We start from the raw sequence: 21,932 nt of genomic DNA, 5'->3' as shown, positions 1-21,932 counted from the left end.
CATTTAAAGTGAACCACAACTGATCAGAGTATATGCGGCTTAACCTTTAACTGACAAGCTGTGTTCAAATCAACCCTGTTTTCACCAGTGACAACTGTAACATCTCCTCAGTCAGCACAGAACACCCCTATCATCAAATTAAGGATTAAACAATATATAGATTTTTATCATCACTTTCAGCAGCAGGGAAGGCAACAGGAACTGGTCAAGGAAATACTTTAACCAAAGCCTTCAATGAAAATGTCAACTGGCTAAACATGTCAACCAGAACAACCACCACCTCAAGAACAACCATGCAGGGCTTTCATGGAGAACACAGAAGGGATTCAATTCCTTTTCTGGCTGATGGGTGTTCAGCCTCAGGATCACCACAACCCCAGTCCAGGCCCACCTTGAACCTGCAGCTGTTGTGGGTTGACTGCTTGACTCTCCCTTTCCTTCTCGAAGTTCAATTCCATCTCAATGCCAAATGGGAACATTTCCAAAGTCTCAATAAGTTGTAAAAGAAAAAGGAATCTATGTTAATTTGTGGAATGCTATCTACAGCCTGTACGAGTGCTATGAGGCTTCCAAGGGTAGAATTTACACTTGAGGAAAAACAAAACCCACACACACACACACACCTTAAACCAACTTTGTGACTTTTATTGATGGGCGACAACTTTATACTTCTAGGTATCACTAAACTGTGTACAATTAGGAACTTAACATTATAGGGGAGCAGACAGCAAAATTAAACAAAGCAGACTTAAATGAAGTATCAATCTTAATTATTTGCCCATTTTGTTTTAATTTCATGTACACAGAAGCATAAATGCGGTTTGAAATTTCTTAATAGCAATAAAGTTACAATCACCCATCTATATAGACTAACATCTTAACTCCAAATACTTGATCTGCAATGTGTACTGAAGCAGTTTCTCGTTGCACAATTATTAAATGTTTCTTCTTACTAGGAACCATCAACTCTGCATTTCATATGATCGTACATGTTTTGAAGCATGTAGGACCATTTCCGTCTCATACACATTGGCTCATATTTTACCACTTATTAAGATCTATTGGGGGAGCAGAGTATTTTTTAGTTTTATCTCTTTTTTTTTAAATTTTAATTTTTTTTTTTACTTAAGTAAAAGATAAACATTTTCACAGAAATCTACAAGTTCTGTTGCTGGTGCAGGGCTTTCTTCTACTATGCAATTAGGATGTGGAAATCAAATGCAAATCCCCTTTCATTATCTTAGGATTCAGCATTAACACAGATTAACTTTTTTTAATAGGAGTTTTCTTGTATTTTTGTGATCCATGAGACTGAGTCTTTCAACCAAGTGACTTCACTCTGCAAAGTCAAAAGTCAACACAAACTACTTTGTGCACAAACCTATGGCAGTTTCCTATGTCATTTGACCCCACAGTTGCAAGGGAAGGAAAAAAAAAATAAAGAAAAAGAAAAATAAAGAAAAAAAAATAAGATTCACTCAAAAGAGCATTTACAGGAGAAAAAAAAGTTAGTGATAGTTGGCGTTCTACAAAGCAAGTATCTTGCACACACAGCGCAGAAGGGCAAGGTTTCACAGCAGGTCAACTCGGCGGTAGTACAGGAGGTAGGCTGTGCGTTCTGCAGAAGGCTTCACCACCTGGCTCTGGTTGATCACTTTGACTGCCTGGTCATCGATGCGTAACCAGCCATTCAGGCCGATTTGGAAGACATCTGTAGTGTAATGGCCACCAGTTGCGCTGTTTCCGTGATGATAGACAACTGCAAAGAGAAAGTCATGATGCATATATACTCTATACATTGATAGACAGCCACTGGAAAAGTACATGAAGAAGGAGTGGAACTAGATGATATTAAGGTCCTTTCCAACCCTAACTATTCCATGATTCACAGCGTACTCATGATATGATGTATGATGATATCATATCAGATGATGTGATCTTGCTTAAGCAAGAACCTAGGTTTGTTCAGCCTAGAGAAAAGGCGGCTCAGAGGAGACCATATCACCATGTTCTAGTATTTAAAGAGCAGCTATAAAATAGATGGAAACTCCATTTTTACAACGTCATGTAGGAAAGACAAGGAGTAATGGGATCACCTGAGGAGATCCCAACTGGGCACTAGAGGAAAATTTTTCCCAAGGAGAACAAACAGCCATTGGAATAATTGCCGCAGGGAAGTGGTGAATTCCCCACCACTGGACAGTATGCTGGGACAAGTCTAGGTCATGCTTTGCCAAGGAAAGCTGAACCAGATGATCCTGGAGGTTCCTTCCAACCTGGTACTTTATGATCAGGGAGGTACTGAATGCTCCATCCCTGGCAGTGTTCAAGGCCAGGTTGGATGAAGCGTTGGGTGATATGGTTTAGTGTGAGGTGTCCCTGCCCATGGCAGGGGGGGTGGAACTGGATGATCTTAAGGTCCTTTCCAACCCTAACTATTCTATGATTCTATGATTAAATCTTTTAAGTGTTAGTGCAAGTTCCTGCTTATGTTTGATGCTATGTAATATTAGTAATGTTTCGCCAGCATACCAGATCTCATGATTCTATGTAAATTCAGAATCAAAAGCATCAAATTGCTTTTTATGACTTCTTAGAGTACCTTCTGGGAAGGATGTGCCTCACGAAACAGTGCAGCACACCTTTCAGTGCTTCCAACAGGAATTGCCACACTGAGGCAAGATACTCTTAAGCTAGACATTGGCTCTGTCTGCAGAAGACAACAGTATGCTGTTGTAACTATTTGTAAAAATAAAATAAAAACTTTGGGTAAAACTATGTAGTAGTCCAAAGGGAAGAGACCTTTTAAGTACATAATTACGGATGTATAAAGGAAACTGCATGCAACTTCATCTAGGAGTATGTAAGACCTATAATTAACAAGAACAAATAAAACCAGAAGGAATTGCCCTATTTGACAAGAACAGAAGTATATAATTATCAAATTCTTTACACTCTTTCAAGATTAGTCAAATTTCAAACTTACTCAGATCTTCCTCACACTTCTAAGAAAATAAACATTTTAGAATAACTAGAGTTAAGCAAAGCAAAAGGCAGTATCTACTAAATCTATACATACTACACCTATATATTTAGGGAATTCAGAAATTTTTTACAGTAGCTTTAGCTTGAATTACTGATTTCTAAAATTTAGTGTTAGATAATTAGGTGAATCCTGGATAACAGCTGAAACTCAGTTCTTCAAAAGCTTATTTTAGTAATTTAATCTAACAAACTCAGTTTCTGCAGATGAGAACTCCTCTACTGACTCAAAAATGAATCATTTTCCATTGAAGGACTTAGAAAACAATTTCAGCACCACATTTTCTTCAAGCCACCTTAAATGCACTGTCTAAACTTGTCCCTTAAAAACCACTATCAAAAAAAAAAAGAAATTACACTGGCAGAAACACTTCAGAATTTCCACAGACACAGGTATGTTATTTCCCTCTGTAACCTCAGTGGTCACAAAACTGGATCCAAACCACCAAGTCACACAAGGCCACCAGTAACTGGCACAGATCTGGTGATGCAGAAGTGATGACCTTTGGTTCTCCACTTTATTATGTTCTCCTGAAGCCAATACAAATAAGCAGGTGCAAACTGTGTAAGAGTTTTAAACTTTAGGAAATTCATTACTGCCCAGAGGCTGTTTTGTTTGATATTCAAATGCTGTTTCTGAATTTTTATATAAGCTTTCAATATTAAATACCAATTTAGGTATTTTGGGTACATCACAGACACATTGTTTTCTCATGCAAAAATCACCATCTCCAAGTTAAACTTTTCCACCTACAATACACTATTCATACCCTGCCAGCAACACTCATCCTGAGGGCTCAAAAGGATGCAAAGCCAGCATTCAAACAGTCATTTCAAAGGACATCTGAAATTATTCTGAAAACATGTAGTGTATTATAGGCACAGTTACATGTCAGCTGTATTTCAGCTTCTGCTGATATTTTTTAGGGTATAGAACTCTGGTTTTGCACAATGCTGGATCAGCGGGATATAAATACACATGTAACTATGTATGTGTATATGTAGGTATTCAAGGAAACCCCACTAAGTACAAGATTCTGCCACCCACAAGCAACTTCCATGTAATTTAAAAGAAAATATTTTATATAATCCAGGAAACTCCAGTGCTTCTAGAATTTTATATGCAGAATTTGTATTTGCAATACAGGGACTAGAAGTATATAGATAAAATACCTGCAAAGAGCCTGTAGGTTCTTTGGCCTTTAAATATTTTACTTTTCACACCAGGAGATAGTAGCTCTGGAGGAGACAAAAAGGCAATAGTTAGCAAGTTTAGAAAGGCAATTTCAAACGGATCAATTATTTCTCAGGGAAATAAACACTACCATAAAGGAGAAAATGTAACTAAAATGCCTTTTTTAGACACTAAAGAATGCTCATGGTTCTGATACCCGGTAATCAAGGGAATGAATTCTGAGGTTTACTGAATGCTAACATTAACAGAAGGTTTAAAAATGCCACCAAAGAAAATGAAGGGGCTGGGGAGGAGAAGATGGGGATGGAGAGGGGAAAGAAATCAGACTATTGTTTCCTTTCATTCCTAATGTCAGCCAATGACAAAACCAATTTCAGATTCCAAATCATACTACAATCATTTTTGTCAGTCAAGGCAAATTGAACTAGTTCAACAAATTCATATTATTTGAGGAAATCTTTAAAATAAAATATTAAGTAAAACAAAAAGGTACTGTCTGATAATGTACAACTCTGACTTGAGATATGAGTAACCATTCATTTAATTTCTCCCCCCATCAAAACTAACCATCAATTTCTCAGATCAAAGCAAAATGCATTTGATTTGGCAAGCTTCAGATACTGGATTACACGCAAGCTCTTACACTTTTTAAAATCAGTATCTCTTAAGATAACTGTTAAATGAAAGAACTTGGCTGTTTAATCTCTGAACTACCTTCAGGCTCAATTTTCTATAAAACACCAGTTTCTTTTCATCAGTCACTCTATATAGTTTGCCATTTCTCCGAATGAAATCTGAGATAAAATATCTAGTATTACTAGGCAACAGCCTTGTATAGGAACACACCCCTCACTCAGCAGGATCACTTCCAATATTGGACCCCAATAATTTATAACCTTCTTCCTTAAATCTGCAGGGACTTCTTACTTGGCCAACCCAATGTTCAGGACATGCCCAAGGTATTAAAATCTTCTGCCATATTGTTCTTTACAAAATGGACACCCAAACTCATACAGAGGAAACATCAGGTTCAGCAAGACTGGACCCAGAATCCCAAATATATTCTTTTTTATGAGGGAGGAAAAAGGAAAAGGCAGCATACAAGTTTATTATCCAAATTATCAAGTCTCCAAACAACAATGGAGAATAAAGCTTGTGCACAAGAAAGGAGAAAACTGAAACACACATACCCCTAAGAAACACAGTATCATCTTTTCCCTAAAGAGGGGAAAATTCTGTTAAAGTATCTTTACCTTTACTAATTTCCAGATCAACAAGATACTCAATATTCTTGATAAGCTTCTGACATCCACCAGTCTTCTCATACACAAACCGCTTGAGATGTAAAACAAGAACAGGGGGGAGTTCTTCTAGTGTCACTCTTCGACTGATTTCCACCTAACAGATATACAGAACAAAGATGAAAAAAACCTGTAATTTTTTGTTAATTGCTCAAAATTACTCCTTTAAATGAGAAACCAGTATTTAATTTTGAATACACTAACAGAAAAAACACTGATTCACTATTGTTGTAATATTAATTTATGGCAAACACTGCAGTTTATGACTAAAACACACCGAATCTTCAACCAAAGTGCTTTCTCCAAGAACTCAGTACTTTCTGCAGAATGTAATGTGCTAGAATGACCACAGATATTTAGGTTCTGAAGTATTGACAAAACACCTTGCTGGAGATCCCCCAGGAACAATTCCTCATGGTGGTTTAGTGACTAGTAATTCTAAGGAAGTTATTATACATTAACTGAAGGTTGATAACTTGCAACACAGGCTGCTGATTTCAGGGAACTCTGAACTACAAAAGACAACTGCACTACATCTCAAGTACTTGATGCAAGAGGTTTTGAAAAGCTACTTTAACTTCTAAAAGCTGATATCTTTTTACAAAATGCTGAATAAAAGGAAAAATAAAATGCTATCCAGATTAAAACAACCAGAAGACAACAATTTTTAGCTTTATCGATCATCCTGAGCTCCCCTTCTGTAAAATGGAGATGAAACTTCTTCAAAACACATTCTGAAAATTACTATCTACAAAGCGCTATGCTGCTTGCACAGTTCAATCTTAATACAAGAACAGCTATTTCAACTTGAATTTCTTTAGAAAAAAATCTAAAGGACACTGTGAATGCTTGTATTTCCATCCAGAGTCTAAAATGTAAGCCAGAGCAAACCTCCAGTACCTAATCTGAACACACATTTCTTCAAACCCAATAATTGAACATAGAGTTGTCAGTAAAGAAAACCATATGCAGTAAAACCCCCAAAATGACTAGCAGAACAAAATCTATGTGGTAGATCACGATGACCTTGGATTGCAAATGTTTCTTTCACATGGAAGACAACTGGAGAAATAAATGTTCTCCAACACTCCTACTGAGCATACAAAGAAGACAAATTTCAGCTACGCATCTTCAGCTTTTCCAAGAAAATGATCTTTATCTAACTGTATTATCATCTGGATTATTTAGAAAACTTACAGAAACAGAAATGAATGTCAGGATGAAGATGAACGTCAGAAGCATTAGAAATTAATGTCAGAATGCCTCCTTCCATCCTACCGAGAGACATTATGAACAGTGTATTCAAAAATTCCATCTGAGTAATCCACGCACACCAGAGATGTTATTCACTAATGCACACCATAGGAAGCAGCACCTCAATGGGGAAAAAAGTTTTGTGCTTTTCTTCCTTTGAAGTGTTTTTCTATTGCAATTATTACTATCATGCATTGTATTATTTGAAAAATAACACAAAAAAAGTTTGCAGAGCTGCATAGAATATGGAATAAAGTGTCCTGGTTCTTGGAAGTGACAGTGAATCACAGGGCTTGGAGATCTCCACTCCAACCCCTCTGTACCAATTATAACAATCTGTATAATTTCTGACTGGTGTCTCTTCAACCTTCTCTTAAAGCAGTGAAGACAACACTACAAGCACCACAGGTAACACCTAGTCCAGCTCCTATTCCTGTTTATTGTCCAAGCATCACTGAGAAAAATCATCCTTTTCCTTTTCAAAGTAGCCATGACATAGTTTTACATCTGGTTCCATCTCTCTTCTTCCACGTTTTATTTCCTTTTAAGGCTGTGTACAGTACACCAGTAAACTACACAGTGCCAAGAACACTACAGAATGGAAGTGTTACTGGTTATTGAAGGATTTCATATTATTAATCCAGAGAGAAAGATCATGAGAAGTTTTAGGGAGTTTCTACCAGGCCTACCACCAATGAATATTTTCATTTTTGATTTGTTAGTGAAACTGGTAAATCAAAACCCCTTGAGGAAAGCCACATAGACAGTAATGCAATCATTCTGCTACAGGAGTTTTCTTCTTAAAGCTAGAGTGTGCTTTCAAACGATACTCTGAAGAGCTGCTCCTTTACCAAGAACATCTGGCAATCCCTAGGAATCTGTATGTTAATACCAGCTAAGGTATTTAACTTCTAATAGCATGCATTATTACCACAGTTCATCTTGCTAACACACACTCCAGTAAAATCTCCAACCAACTACTACATCAACTCAGAAGGAAATGCCTACTTACATGTATGGTTTTAAGAGTCAAGTTCTCTCCCTTTCAGTGTATGTGTTCATGTGTAACATGTTTTAGTACTGCAGGACACTTTGAAGAGGTCAGTACCTCTTTTGTTAATATAACAGTGTTCAACTACCTATCTGTAAAGCAAGAGCTGCATTAAAAGCCTTTAGAAAAGGGGTCAACAGAACACACCTCTTGCTTGGTTTTTGTGGTGTAACCCTGGACAGATTCTCTTGCCACCAAACTTTCCAATGCATCCTGAACTGTGCGTATCTTGTCTGACTGTATATCCAATTGCAGGGTGAAGAAAGGCTGCAGTGTAGCAGACTCCTTAGAACTCTGCTGGTAAACAACAGACCTGTGGAAACAAAACAGAGAAAAATGCAATAAAGCATTTAATAAAGTAATAACATAGAATCTTCAAGTAAGAATGGACTGAAGTCTACTTTAGTAACTTTATTTCTAGTTAATCCAAAACAACACACACAAATACAAAGATTAAGCTTAAGTTTTAATAACCTGAATCCACTTTACTGCAATTTAAATGATTTTCACATCCACTTAAGAGCATGAGTAGGATTATATTTGAATTATTTTATTTATGCAAGGATCAAATCACTTACTGTATTAGCACAAAAAGTTTAAAGAAAAATACATTTTGGATAATGCAGTTAAAAAGCTGTGCTTCTGGACTCATTTTGTGTTAAAGAGTTTTGAAATTATGTTTTCCAACAGATTCTTGGAAATGCAAAATACTAGCGCTCCTCTAACTGTACTTTCTACTGTAAAAATCACGCCTGATTCCAGATTCTCCAATGAAAACACACAACATTTTTAGTCATTTCCGTAAAAAAAATTTCACAGTGATTTTAAATTGTTTGCTTAAATCTTGCCATAGGAAATATAAGCTATGCTCCCTTGAGGACTGGCATTTCCTTTTCCTCCCATCCTTTCTGTGTCGAGACTTTGTCTGTGGACTCCTTGCACATAAACTGGAATCTTTCGGAAAACTGGCAGGAGTAATGACCTAGGCCATGAGAACATGTTTCCTGTTTGTTTGGTTTTGATTTTGGTTTAAAGTGTATTCAGTTGCAGCCTTCAAGTAGCCTGGCTTGGTGACCATTGTTTTGCACAATGAGCAGTATACTCCTCAGCCACAACGTCACTGCACTAAATGGACTCTTCCTGCTTTTATTTTTTCTTAATTTTCACTGAAAACCACCCAATATGGCTGGAGAATTGTATTTTTTTTTATTTTCAAGGTAATGCTTACGTTAAAAAGACCCAGCTGCTACAAAAATGCAGTTTTATACAGCCAAAGAAATAGTTTCTTACATTGTTACGCTTGTTACAGTGGGTTACTGTCCTGGGTTCAGCAGTAGCAGTCATTTTTCTCCTTCTTGGTAGCTGGTGCAGTGCTGTGTTTTGACTCTCAGGCTGGGAATGGTTGCTGATAGCAAGTATGTTTTGAGTTACTGCTCAATTGTTTGCTTTGTCCAAGGCCTTTTCTGAGCTCATGCTCTGCCAGGGAGGAGGGGAGGCCGGGAGGAAGCAAAGACAGAACACCTGCCCCAGTCTAGCCAAAGAGGTATTCCATACCATAGCACATCATATACAGGAGCTAACCGGGGGAAAGACCCAGAAGGGCTGGAGCTCTGGGGGGGATGGAGGAGGTATCGGTCGGTGCTTGGTCTGGCAGGGTGGGGTGAGTTATGGGTCAGTGGCTGCTGAGATGTTGTATTCTTTTGTTATTGGCTTTATCATTATTATTTGTAGTAGTAGCAGCAGTAGTAATTGGTGTTATACCTTAGTTATTAAACTGTCCTTATCTCAACCCGTGGGGGCTACATTCTTTGGATTCTCCTTCCTAACTCTCTGGGAGTTGGGGGAGCAAGAGGAGGGGGGAGTGAGTGCACCAGCTGTACAGACTGGTTTAAACAGTTACAAAGCCTGAAAGTAGTAAGGTGATAAACACAGCTCCCTCATCCATTTAGCCAGGCTGGAACATCTACAGGTCATGTATGAAATGTTAACACACAGCTTTAATGCTGTACTGTAAATCCTCATCAAAAGCCCCTTGGAATCAGGCAAAGCCCTGACACACCAACAGAAAGGCAACACATCTTTATGTTGGCAAATATACATCCTTCAGAGGAAACAGAGCATATGAAAAACAGTAGCATTGTTATTTCAGTTTAACACTTCTTTCTTGGCTATATTTAAGGACAAAACCTTCAACACATGGCAAGCACAGTGTTTCAACAAACAAACCTTTCATTGTGTTAAGTCTTGCTGCTTTTGGATATACTTCCCAAACGCTTTTTAAGTTAACCATTATTTAATATAATCAACAGAAGACAGCCGAAGTTGTTAGCATTTTTCAAGTCCATGTATTAAAGACTTAATTAAGAATTTTCAGAATAATATTCTGAAAAGAAAAACTAAAAACTTTCTAAAAAAAATGTTAGAAATTAAATTGTAACAATTTAATATTGGAACCATTTCATTCAAAATGATATATAAAAACTTATTTCATAGTAAAACCTTTACAGGACTATGATTTTCAACAACATCATTATTATAATGTTTCAACCGGTCAAGGGAAAATTAATCAAATGAATAATTATTCTTGGGTACTGTAAGAACTCTACAGTGAGAATTTCTCAGGAAAACAGGCATTGACCATTGCTACCCTGTTTACACTACAGCAACGTAATTGATGTATTTTCTTTTAAACAGTGCATTTGAAGGCAGAAGTTAGGACTACTCATGGAAATACTTAGCAGACTTCTAACTGCCCTGTGAGCTGGCTTGCATAACCAGTGTTTGAAATTCACACAAGCTGAAAGTCAAAAAGGGATTCCTGAAGATGGACAAAGCAGATCCCGACAGAACCATTATCTCTGTACTTAAGACATTTAAGTCTCACTTTGCTTAAGGGACACTTTTTGGGGTTGGCTTATTTTTCTTTAAGCCATCGTGCTTAAATATGCATTTAACAGACAAAGCCTCAAGAAAACAGCCTGAAGTTTCCCAACCCAAAAGATGCCATTTCCCTAGCTACTTTTTCCATGCAATTTTCCCCATTTCTGATGCTTTCTTTCATTTAGTGGAATCCTACCGGCAATTCTGTATTCAATCCTTCCTATGTCCATGCTCAGCCTCCAAGGATGAAGCTTTCCAGCATCACATGGGATACCGTTTCTGAATGGTAAATTGTGTGATCTGGTTTGGAGGACAAAGTGGATGTGGTGACAGCAGCCAACAGATGTCAGACTGGACCCCGTGATTCTGTTGCTTGCTGCAAGTTTTTGCCTGTTTTTGGTATTACCTTTGCTTTATGTAATTTTCCTACAGAAGACAGTGTTCTCTTGGTATTAATTTAAAAACTAATGTAATCGTGTAGAGATCTAACCAATTCTGACCATGATAAATATAATAAAGGTATTAACAATACCTTGAAGACATGAATATACATACCATCAATGTGGAATTTTATCAATACATATGAACATCTGTCTCCCAGTTTCTATGGAAAATATAATTTTATTTGCCAGCTGTCTGACTCAAATCCCAGAAGAATAATTTAAGTGCACTTCATGGGCAGAAGGCACTAGCCCATATTATTCACACCTCTAGACTGAATACCTGGCAACATAAGGGAATCAAACACTAGCAATTAAGTGTCTGTCTCCAATTTAAAAATAATTCTTCAAGTCTAGTATTTGTGTTTTTGCATGTTTTTAGCAAGTGTTTAAGTTCCTTTCATTTTAAATTACACATTTCTCCAAACAAGTCATAAGGCTTCCTTTCCAGAAAATATTCTTTCAGTATCTACTCTCTGTCTTCATCTGGTATCAGACCTGAATATAAGTAATGTCCCACATTCTTTTCATTCCTGTAACATTGTAATGGGTTCAGCCGTGGCAGTCATTTTTTCTCCTTCTTGTAGCTGGTGCAGTGCTGTGTTTTGACTTCTGGGCTGGGAACAGTTGCCTGATAGTGAGCATGTTTTGAGGGTGTTTTTGTTCAAGGCTTTTTCTGAGCACGTGCTGCAGCCAGGTGGAGGAGAGGACGGGAGGCCAGGAGGAAGGAGAAACAGGACACCTGACTCAGGCTAGCCAATGAGGTATTCCATACCATAGCATGTGATGCCCAGGGTGCAACTGGGAGAGAGACCTGGAGTTGGTGGAGCTGGAGGAAAATGGAGGAAGCAGCACGCGGTGCTCGGCCAGATGGTCTCTTGTCACAATGCTGATTTATTGGCTCTTAAGAGTTTTTTCTCTGGATCTCGCAGTTTCGGGATTTTGCTGGGTACTTTGTGTATGGATTGGATGTGTTTGTCGATCATGGGGCTGGGGCTAGAGTTTTTGTTTCACTGTACTTTGTGGCGGAGGCTTGTAATACGGTGGGGCTCCAGCAGCAGGGGGGGATGGACGTGGCCGTGGACTTGTACTACGCCGTCCCCCTGCTCTTCGCTGTCCTTGTCCTCGCCTTCATCTGCGTGAGGCTGTGTGAAGCCGGGAAGGAGCGGCCCCGGGAGCTGCCGGCAGCTGAGGCTGCCAGGGAGAGCGGCACGGGGAGCCAAACGGCTGTGGCAGAGCAGCGGGAACAGGCGGTGGACAAGCAGAGCAGGGCGGTAGCTGAGCAGCAGGATCAGGCAGCGGGGGAGGTGAGTCCCGCGGCCGTTCCTGACCCTCCTACGGCCGACAGTGTCCCCCGGAAGTCGCCCGCCGAGCCCCAGCAGGATGCAGGAGACCACGCAGCACTTCCCAGCAAGGCAGTAGAGGAACCGAGTCCCGCCGCTGTTCCGAACCCCGCAGCGGCCGAGAATATTCCCCAGAAGTCATCTGCCGAGCCCCAGCAGGATACAGGAGACCACGCAGCATTTCCCAGCAAGGCAGAGAAGGAAGATCCGGACTCAAGAGAAGAGAAGCTGGTGGTGGGAGAACTGGCAAGCAGGGCAGCTACATCAGCCCCAGTCCCAAAAGTTAAGCAGAGTCAGGTTTGGGTCTTATCTAAGGTTAGACAAGTACATAGGAGCACCAGGAGACTGTCCCCAAGGCTGGACAGTCATGAGTGGCAGGGCATGTGGGACAGTATGGCCAAGTATCTGATCCACTGGGTCCCTCCGGTGCTTTGGAAGCATTGGAAGTGGAAGGCAGCTGTATGGAGTCCCCACCAGCAAGCTGTAGAACTGCTGAAGGGGACGATGAATGGTTTTGAGCCTGGTGAGCCCAGATATTTCAGGCCATCTGTCCAGAGATGCAACATAGAAATGTCTCATGATCGAGGGGTGGACTTCAGAGTGACGGTGTATTGGAAATGTGGGATCTGGGCATGACGTGAATGGTATGGAATAAGGGGTGGATAATGTCACGGGTTCAGCCGTGGCAGTCATTTTTTCTCCTTCTTGTAGCTGGTGCAGTGCTGTGTTTTGACTTCTGGGCTGGGAACAGTTGCTTGATAGTGAGCATGTTTTGAGGGTGTTTTTGTTCAAGGCTTTTTCTGAGCATGTGCTGCAGCCAGGTGGAGGAGAGGACGGGAGGCCAGGAGGAAGGAGAAACAGGACACTTGACTCAGGCTAGCCAATGAGGTATTCCATACCATAGCACGTGATGCCCAGGGTGCAACTGGGAGAGAGACCTGGAGTTGGTGGAGCTGGAGGAAAATGGAGGAAGCAGCACGCGGTGCTCGGCCAGGCAGGGTGGAGTGAGTTATGGGTCGGTGGCTGGTGAGGTGTTGTATTCTTCTCGCTTGTTATTGCCTGTATCATTATTATTGTGTTATGCCTTAGCTATTAAACCGTTCTTATCTCAATCCGTGGGGGCTACATTCCTTGGATTCTCCTTCCTAACTCTCCGGGAGTTGGGGGACTTGGTTTAAACCACGACAAACATCTTGTAGTAATTTACATTTTTCCAAATTTCTTTGGCCTTTAGCATTAACTATTGCACATAACTTTCCTGCCTCTGGGAAGTGCAACTGTCTAAATCACCAACAGTTTACAATTTCTTCATTTCATTTTCACTGACTAGATTTAACTCTTACCAAATCTCACTATGCTCTTGCATCCTTTTTTTGCAAAATTAGTCAGGACTCCTCAGAGGTCAGAAAAATTATGTGGCTCTGAAGTTCTTCGGGATTCTTAATAAATTAATACAGAGAGCATATGTATTTCAAACTCGTTCTCTATATGCAATTCAGGGCTTTTGTTGTCTAAACAGTCTATTTTAAGACACTTTAAGAGATTCAGACTTGACAGTAAGTCACAGAATCATCTGATCACTGATCAATCCTTTGATCATTCTGGTCCATATTCTGAACTCTCTCTCGTATACCAAAGGCTTCATGGTAGAATGTTCATCTCTCCTGGCCTGAACAAACTGCATTACAGTTTCTTCCACCCAACTATGCACTGGTGAAAAATACAGAAAGTAATGAAGAGGAAAATGTTATCTGTAAAAGGCAGAGCAGCCTGTGATCTGAACAACTTTTACAAAAAGTACTATACCTTATATGACCACCAAAAATATCAGTAATTGGAGTCTGAACAAAGTCAGCCTGTCGAGTAACTGATGATTTGTTGCGAGGTCCCACTTGCTCCCATTCATCCTCACTGCCTTCCCCTTGTTCATCTTGCTCTTCTTCCTCATGAACAGTCTGAGCCTCAGGGCCATTGGAAACTGAGAGTTCTTAAAATGAAGAAGGAAGAAAAAAAAACCCAACCACATTTATTTTTGTACAAATAAAACATGCATACAGATAAAGGATTTGAAAGATAAAATAAAACCCAATACAAGTCACTTTCAGAGGATAGAATGTTTTCACTGATCATGGATTTAAGAAAGTAAATGAGAACAAGTATATTCCAGGTCCACTCTCAGCTGGACACATCCATGCATTAACAGAATGCAGCTCATTTACGACTGTATGTAAACAGATGTAGTTTTCTAACAAAGTGTGATATATTTTTAGTAGTACATTCATCGGGTAGAAAATTAGAAAGTCAAGTGTTATTCTGGAAACGTAATTATGCCATTATTAAACACAACTCCTTTTCTGCACAGATATTTTACAGAGAACCCAAAGCTTAGCAAATATTTTCTTTGCAAGTGCCAATCAGGAGACTATAAACTGCATACAGCTACAGAACAAAATATGGAATGATCATTATATATCATAAAAAATTTACCCTACTAAAGAGAAATTGGATAACTAGTGATCTTAATTCTATACTGGGCTAACATCTGGCTAAGACTAACAGTGCTTTGTTTCATTTTTAATAGCAGACCCAGACGTAAAGCCACTAAAAAATAAAGTGACATTTTAGTCCGCATAGAATTTCTAATACTTCTTTACAGAAAATTTCTCCAATTTTGTCAATAAAAATTTTAAAGCAATTTCATGTGCTCTGGTTTACATTAGATATAAATTAGCTATTAGTCTAGAAGTTTCCACTTCAAAAAAAAGATCTTAACAGTGGTTTTAAAGATCAGTGGAAAAAAACACACCAATATAATTTTTAACTACCATGGAGAAAGCCAAAACCCCAGTAAATAACTGACACAGAATCATAGAATCATAGAACAGTTAGGACTGGAAAGGACCTCAAGATCATCTAGTTCCAACCCCCCCGCCCTGGGCAGGGACACCTCACACTAAACCATGCCACACAAGGCTTCATCCAACCTGGTCTTGAACACTGCCAGGGATGGAGCATTCACTACCTCCCTGGGCAACCCATTCGAGTACCTCACCACCCTAACTGTAAAGAATTTCTTCCTTATATCCAGTCTAAACCTCTGCTGTTTAAGTTTCAAGCCGTTACCCCTTGTCCTATCACTACAGTCCCTAATGAATAGTCCCTCCCCAGCATCCCTGTAGGCCCCTTTCAGATACTGGAAGGCTGCTATGAGGTCTCCACTCAGCCTTCTCTTCTCCAGGCTCAACAGCCCCAACTTTCTCAACCTGTCTTCATACAAGAGGTGCTCCAGTCCCCTGATCATCCTCGTGGCCCTCCTCTGGACTTGTTCTAACAGTACCATGTCCTTTTTATGTTGAGGACACCAGAACTGAACACAATACTCCAAGTGAGGTCTCACAAGAGCAGAGTAGAGGGGCAGGATCACCTCCTTTGACCTGCTGGTCACACTCCTTTTGATGCAGCCCAAGATACGGTTGCTTTCTGGGCTGTGAGCGCACACTGCTGGCTCATGTTCATTTTCTCATTGACCAACACCCCCAAGTTCTTCTCCACAGGACTACCACGAATTTCCTTTTTGCCCAACCTGTAGCTGTGCCTGGGATTGCTCCAACCCAGGTGTAGGACCTTGCACTTGGCATGGTTAAACTTCATGAGGTTGGCATCAGCCCACCTCACAAGTGTGTCAAGGTCCCTCTGGATGGCATTCCTTCCCTCTAGCGTATCAACCGAACCACACAGCTTGGTGTCATTGGCAAACTTGCTGAGGGCACACTCAATCCCATTGTCCATGTCACTGACAAAGATGTTGAACAAGACCGGTCCCAACACCGATCCCTGAGGGACACCACTCGTTACTGGTCTCCAGCTGGACATTGAACTGTTGACCACAACTCTTTTGAGTGCAACCATGCAGCCAGTTCTTTATCCACTGAGTGGTCCACCTATCAAATTGATGACACTCCAATTTAGAGACAAGGATGTCATGTGGGACAGTGTTGAACGCTTTGCACATGTCCAGGTAGATGACATCAACTGCTCCACCCCTGTCCATCACTTTTGTAGCCCCATCATAGAAGGTCACCAAATTGGTCATTGCAGGTATTAGGAATGGCAGACAAACATATCCATGTTTCAGACATGATCAGTCAACTTGAGTTGCTTAGTTGAGCTCAGTAAAAATATGTAATACAGAAATGTGTCATTTAGGACCACAAAGTAAATGGCTTATTATTACTGTCATTCAGAACATTTACAGAATGATCATGCTTTTCCAAGTACCCAGTAACACTTGGTATCACTTGTAAATTGGACAGAATGGACTCATTTTACCCTTTGGGCAGGTTTCAAGAGAAGATTACTTGTTAATGTCCAAGTTCACTAAAACATGGCATTTTACCCTTATCTGAACATCTACACGAAACATTGCTCTATCACATAATCACTCAATAAAAGGAAAACTAAAAAAATTCACTAACTTCCATTATGTGGAGAGAGAAGTTTCTTTAGGGCCAGCATTTCTTCATGTAGTCCATTGAGGATAAATCCCAAGTATTCTTCAGCATCCTCTTGCCTGCCCTGAATAATATTATTTGATTTTCCAATTATTATATGACATTTTAATGTTTTCAACAGCAGGTAAATGACACTGAACATACAGCTTTCTCCTATTAATTTAGCCAATTAACCAACTACTCAGTTGAAGCTGTAAACTCGAGTAAGGTTTAATTTTTGCTATAACCACCCCTCATTTTTAGACAGAAATAGTCAAAAAGAACCAATACATATTAACTGGTAAACTCCCCCAAGAAGTAAATACACACATAAGCCTGACCTGGAAACAATCACTTCTACATTCTTCTCAATACAAATTAAATTTTAGTATGTGAATTAGGGATTTTTTTGCTATTTCTTTTCAAAGTAATATTTAAAGTTGCTGCCAAACCACAGCCAAATCAAAAGATGGTCTGGACTTATTTCTTCTTTAAACTGAAACTAAACCTGAAATAATATCCTGAGGTCTCTACATACCTTCACAACCCTTCCAACCTGAATCCAAGCAGAAATGAACAACTGTCCATTTCTTAACTATAAATCCATAGACATCTTCTTTATAAACAGATGTTCCAAGTTGTTTTTCCATTATTCTGATATATCAATGTCAGAATATCATGATAAATCTGTCATATCATGACAAATTTCTAATTAACATCTTCCTATAATTCAAGTTTCAAGATAGTCTAACTTCATTATGAACTATCAGCTAGTTGATTTTCTTGGTATTTATGCACAGAACCCGATATATAGCTTTACACTACTTTAACAACAGTGACTGTCTTGCCATGTAATTACAAAAGCCAAGGATTTCGGTGGCTCACCTTTTCTGACAGACTTGACTTTATAACCGTCAACAGTCTATAAATATATGTAGGTTCAAAGGCAGCTCCTGGTCGGATATCTCTCACAATTTTATCACCTAAAGCTGCAAGGTGAAAGAGAAGTACATATAAATAACGAGACGTAGACAAGGTTTTCTACATTCTACCTCCATGTTCTCTTCACACTTCACTAGATTTCTGGAATCCAAAATTATTTTTACTAACAGTTTTATTACAATTTTAGTGATTCAAGCTCATAATTCATAGGATATCACCCTCTTTCATGTACACTTTTTCTTAATTAAAATACATCTTACGTCACCCTATGTACTTACAGATGGCCTACAGTATTACCTTTTTACAGTCAACACTCTGAAGATTAACAAGAACATCCACAGCCATCATAAGAGAACAATCCTAGTTCTATTTATATTTTTGTACTTTTGTATTCAAAGAAAATTTCCTTGAATCTTTTATATATTTGTAATTCTAATAGATCATTTTTCTTCACTGCAGAAAAAGGGGAAAAAAAACCCCAGACAAAAAAGCAGTCTGACTGCATGTTCAACTTAATGATAATACAAGGCCTCAGAAACTTGATTTGAAAACTATACAAGACAATAAAATGACCTAGAAGTATAATAAGTTGCATAAGACACTAAGATTTGTTTTACAGAAACAAAATCTAAGCAGCAAACCACAGAAATGTCTGAACTGTTTGGAAATCGTTGAAACCACCAACTCCTTGTAATATTTTCTTATAATGTTACATAAACACTCCTGAAACTGGTTTTTACTTCTGTAAGTTTGCAATACAAGAGATTTGGTTTAGAGATTAGAAAAGAAAACTACATGATAAAGGTACTCTTCTATGGTTTTAACAGTGAAAAATGCATAGGATGGAGAGGAATTAAAAGCCATGATAACATGTCTGCAGGCAATCTCTAACTGCTAAAGAGACCTATTATGGCCCTATTCCGAATGAATGCAAGTCTTTAGTATTTAAGAAATAATGACAGAATTGAGCAAGTTGATAGGCCGAACAACCGGAAATATGTAAGGAAGGAAGCAATGTAAAATCCAGTTAAGTATCAAATTATTTTGTTAGAAAGTGCATGTTCTTAGGACATCTTAACAAGTTAACCTTCAACAAAAATTATTCTTAATTGCACTTGTACATTTGATCTACCAAACAGAAGAAAAATAATATAAGGTGCAAAACCTATGAGTTCTTAACATGAATTACCAGTAAGAAAAACTGTTAACACTGGCAGAAAACCAACCACAAATTTCTCAAGATATCAAGAAACTCCAAAAGTCCAAAGAGCCAAGAAGGGGATCAATCACCAGTTTTTTAAAGGTCGTAAGTACAGCACATGATGCAGATCCTTACCCCCAAAGCCTTCCAATCACGATTTTAAGACTTTTCTCCCCTATTCCCACTCACCTTGTTTTGCTTTAGGAGGTACAGGCATATTAGTGAACTCATTCATTAAACGAACACTGAAACAGAATGGAAGGAACAACTAGATATGAGCAGCAAGTTAAGACTTTAGAAGGACAAATAATAAAAATAGATCACTGTCAAAAAATAAAATAAGATCGAAGAATATCATTATAAAGCCTGAGTAAAGTTCAGACACAAAAAATCAACCCCATATTGCTGATGAAATCAACTTGTTCAATTAGTTCTTGCAGCTCTGATAATTCATTTTTGCATGTTAAACACCATTTGAAACTGATTTTCCTCAGGCAACAGAAAGGATCTTCCTTGACTACTCAAGCATTTGTAAAATACCAAGCTCATCATAAAAGCCATCTATTACCAAAAAAACACAAACACAAAAAAAAAGACTTCTGGATACATATCACCTTTAAAAATTTGCAGTAAACAATCATTCAGTAACATATTGCTGAATGAGCTTAATCTGATCACAGAAACATTTTGGTTTTAACAAGCTACTTACAAACTGTCTATCATTGGTGTTGAGGTACACGGCCGTTGTGATTTTGAATACATTGGAATGGACTTCATTAAATGATACATTGGAGGGCAAGCAACCAAGGCTTGCAGGGTCTATGCAGTGACATTAAGGAAAGATTCAAAGAATGTAATCTGTATATTAACTAAATATTCAATTACATTTAAAACTATATGCAAAGCAAAGCTAGCCCCTATTAAGTAGATCCAGTAACTAAACTGGAACAGATGGACGCACTTTCATCACAACATTAACCATCAATATACAGAAGTTATACTAAAAAAACCCACGAATTTGGAACATGCTGTGATTTCACTGACAATAATGTCAAGATTTTAATTTAAGGTGAAGGAAACATTAGGAACAGGAGAGGAAAAGAACTTTCGTAGGAAAGACTTAACAATATAAACAAATTGAAAACTGGCAAGTGATAACCTCTAACATGTTTTCTGACAAGAATGGCAGCAGCCAGCTGACAAGATTCAGAAGTTAAAGATTCTCCCCCATAACCACACAACAGCACAAGTACCTGTTGTGATGCAAGACATTCTGCACTACAGAGTTTGGAGTGACCTTGAAAACTGCAGTGTATGTTGGGAGGAAGTACTCTAAAAACATAAAAAGCCATGCTATTTGGTGAGAACAGTGAACAGAGGAAATGTAGTTAGAAGACCTGAGGGTTAAGAAGGCTACAAAAAAGGCAGCAGCGATCTCAACAGCCACAGACACACATTAACTTGATCACTACAGCATCCAAACAGTGAGTTACAAATTTCCACATAACATTTTAAGACTTAAAAAACGGAGCCAATACATGAGTGCAGAACTGGTTACATCACTGCTCTCAATTAGGTAATTACGTTCTGCAATAATTAGTCTTGAAACTGATCTTAATGTTTTTCTCTAAGCAGTATGAGAAGTCCTGACTGTCACTTGGAGTGAGCCACTGCTAACATAGGAGATATAGATATGCTAATAAAAAATATTACTGAAATATCATAATACAGCTCTGAAGAAGACAGATTTTTTCTATGCAAGTTATTTTTTGGGGGAATACAATTTTAGTAAGAGTGAACTTATCTTCCATCCTGCTGTAACACCATTAAACACTGCATTTACAGAAATATGATTGCAACAGCCTCCTCAACAGAAAAACCAGCGATCCACTTACCAAACTGCCAAAAAAACACACAACCCTAAGAGTAAGAATAGTTACTTTAAGTACAAAAGAGAAATAAACACTTAAGTTTATGCATAAAGACACATGAAATTAGTAGAAAATACAAGAAGGTTTTAATTTGAGAGAAAGTTCTGAAATATTTTGACAGAGGGAATAAATTGCAAATAGGATTGTGCAAACAACTGCAGGGGGACCTCAAGCACAAAATACCCCTGGATTTCTAGACACAACCCTTAAACACTTTAACCACAGGTGTAGGATATGGAAAGACAGACATTTTGTAAAATACTTACCAGAATAATCCAGAAAAATTCTGACAAATATAAAGGCTTTAACTTAAGTGTATTAGTTTTTCCCAAGGTAAGGATACAGCATTGATGTAGCACCAATTTCCTTTGTTGATCAGTCCTCGTGGTTGCAAAGACACTGGTTTATGTATTAGTCTTATATTTTCCAGTACTTCTACAGAATGAGAAACAGCGAGTTGAGCCTCAACAAAATGCACATGCTAGCCATCAGAACAAATATCTGTTGCTGCATTACAAAATAATTCAAATAAATCAACAAGACTCCCAGAAAATTCAGCAAGTAATTTTTGCTCCATTTAAACACTGCTCATATTTCAAATCAGGCATATTTCTTCAGCTGAAGACAGACAGGAATTTAGGTCAGGAGGGTGCTGATATAAAAAGTAAATATCATAATTTCAAAACTGAGAAGACTGGTTTGTTTCTGTTTTCCTAAAATCAGATACTTCTATTTATATAGATATAAAATCACATTAGCTGTAATCCCTTGCCACCACTTCTATTAAGTATTCCCCAAGGTGCTTTGCTTTGAAGAGATGAAGCTGACTTCCAGTCTCCACTTACAAGCTTCAACATACACT

At 38.6% G+C, this 21,932-nt stretch overlaps 1 protein-coding gene across 1 annotated transcript in view; it reads right to left on the bottom strand.

Annotated features, from left to right (window-relative positions):
• Positions 1–624: 624 nt before the first annotated feature.
• Positions 625–21,932, bottom strand: part of USP10 (ubiquitin specific peptidase 10) — a 54,516-nt gene continuing 33,208 nt past the window's right edge. The window contains exons 5-14 of the mRNA XM_031051796.2: positions 21,414–21,505; positions 19,849–19,958; positions 19,329–19,384; positions 17,882–17,985; positions 16,982–17,081; positions 14,313–14,493; positions 7,991–8,156; positions 5,491–5,635; positions 4,216–4,281; positions 625–1,759 (exon numbers count right to left, since the gene is read on the bottom strand). Coding sequence (XP_030907656.2) covers positions 1,572–1,759; positions 4,216–4,281; positions 5,491–5,635; positions 7,991–8,156; positions 14,313–14,493; positions 16,982–17,081; positions 17,882–17,985; positions 19,329–19,384; positions 19,849–19,958; positions 21,414–21,505 — 1,208 coding nt within the window. The 3' untranslated portion in view covers positions 625–1,571. The remainder of the gene's footprint in view (positions 1,760–4,215; positions 4,282–5,490; positions 5,636–7,990; positions 8,157–14,312; positions 14,494–16,981; positions 17,082–17,881; positions 17,986–19,328; positions 19,385–19,848; positions 19,959–21,413; positions 21,506–21,932) is intronic.

Source organism: Melopsittacus undulatus, chromosome Z, assembly GCF_012275295.1.
Source record: "Melopsittacus undulatus isolate bMelUnd1 chromosome Z, bMelUnd1.mat.Z, whole genome shotgun sequence".
NCBI lineage: Eukaryota > Metazoa > Chordata > Aves > Psittaciformes > Psittaculidae > Melopsittacus > Melopsittacus undulatus.
This window is presented reverse-complemented; position numbering and strand designations above follow the sequence as displayed.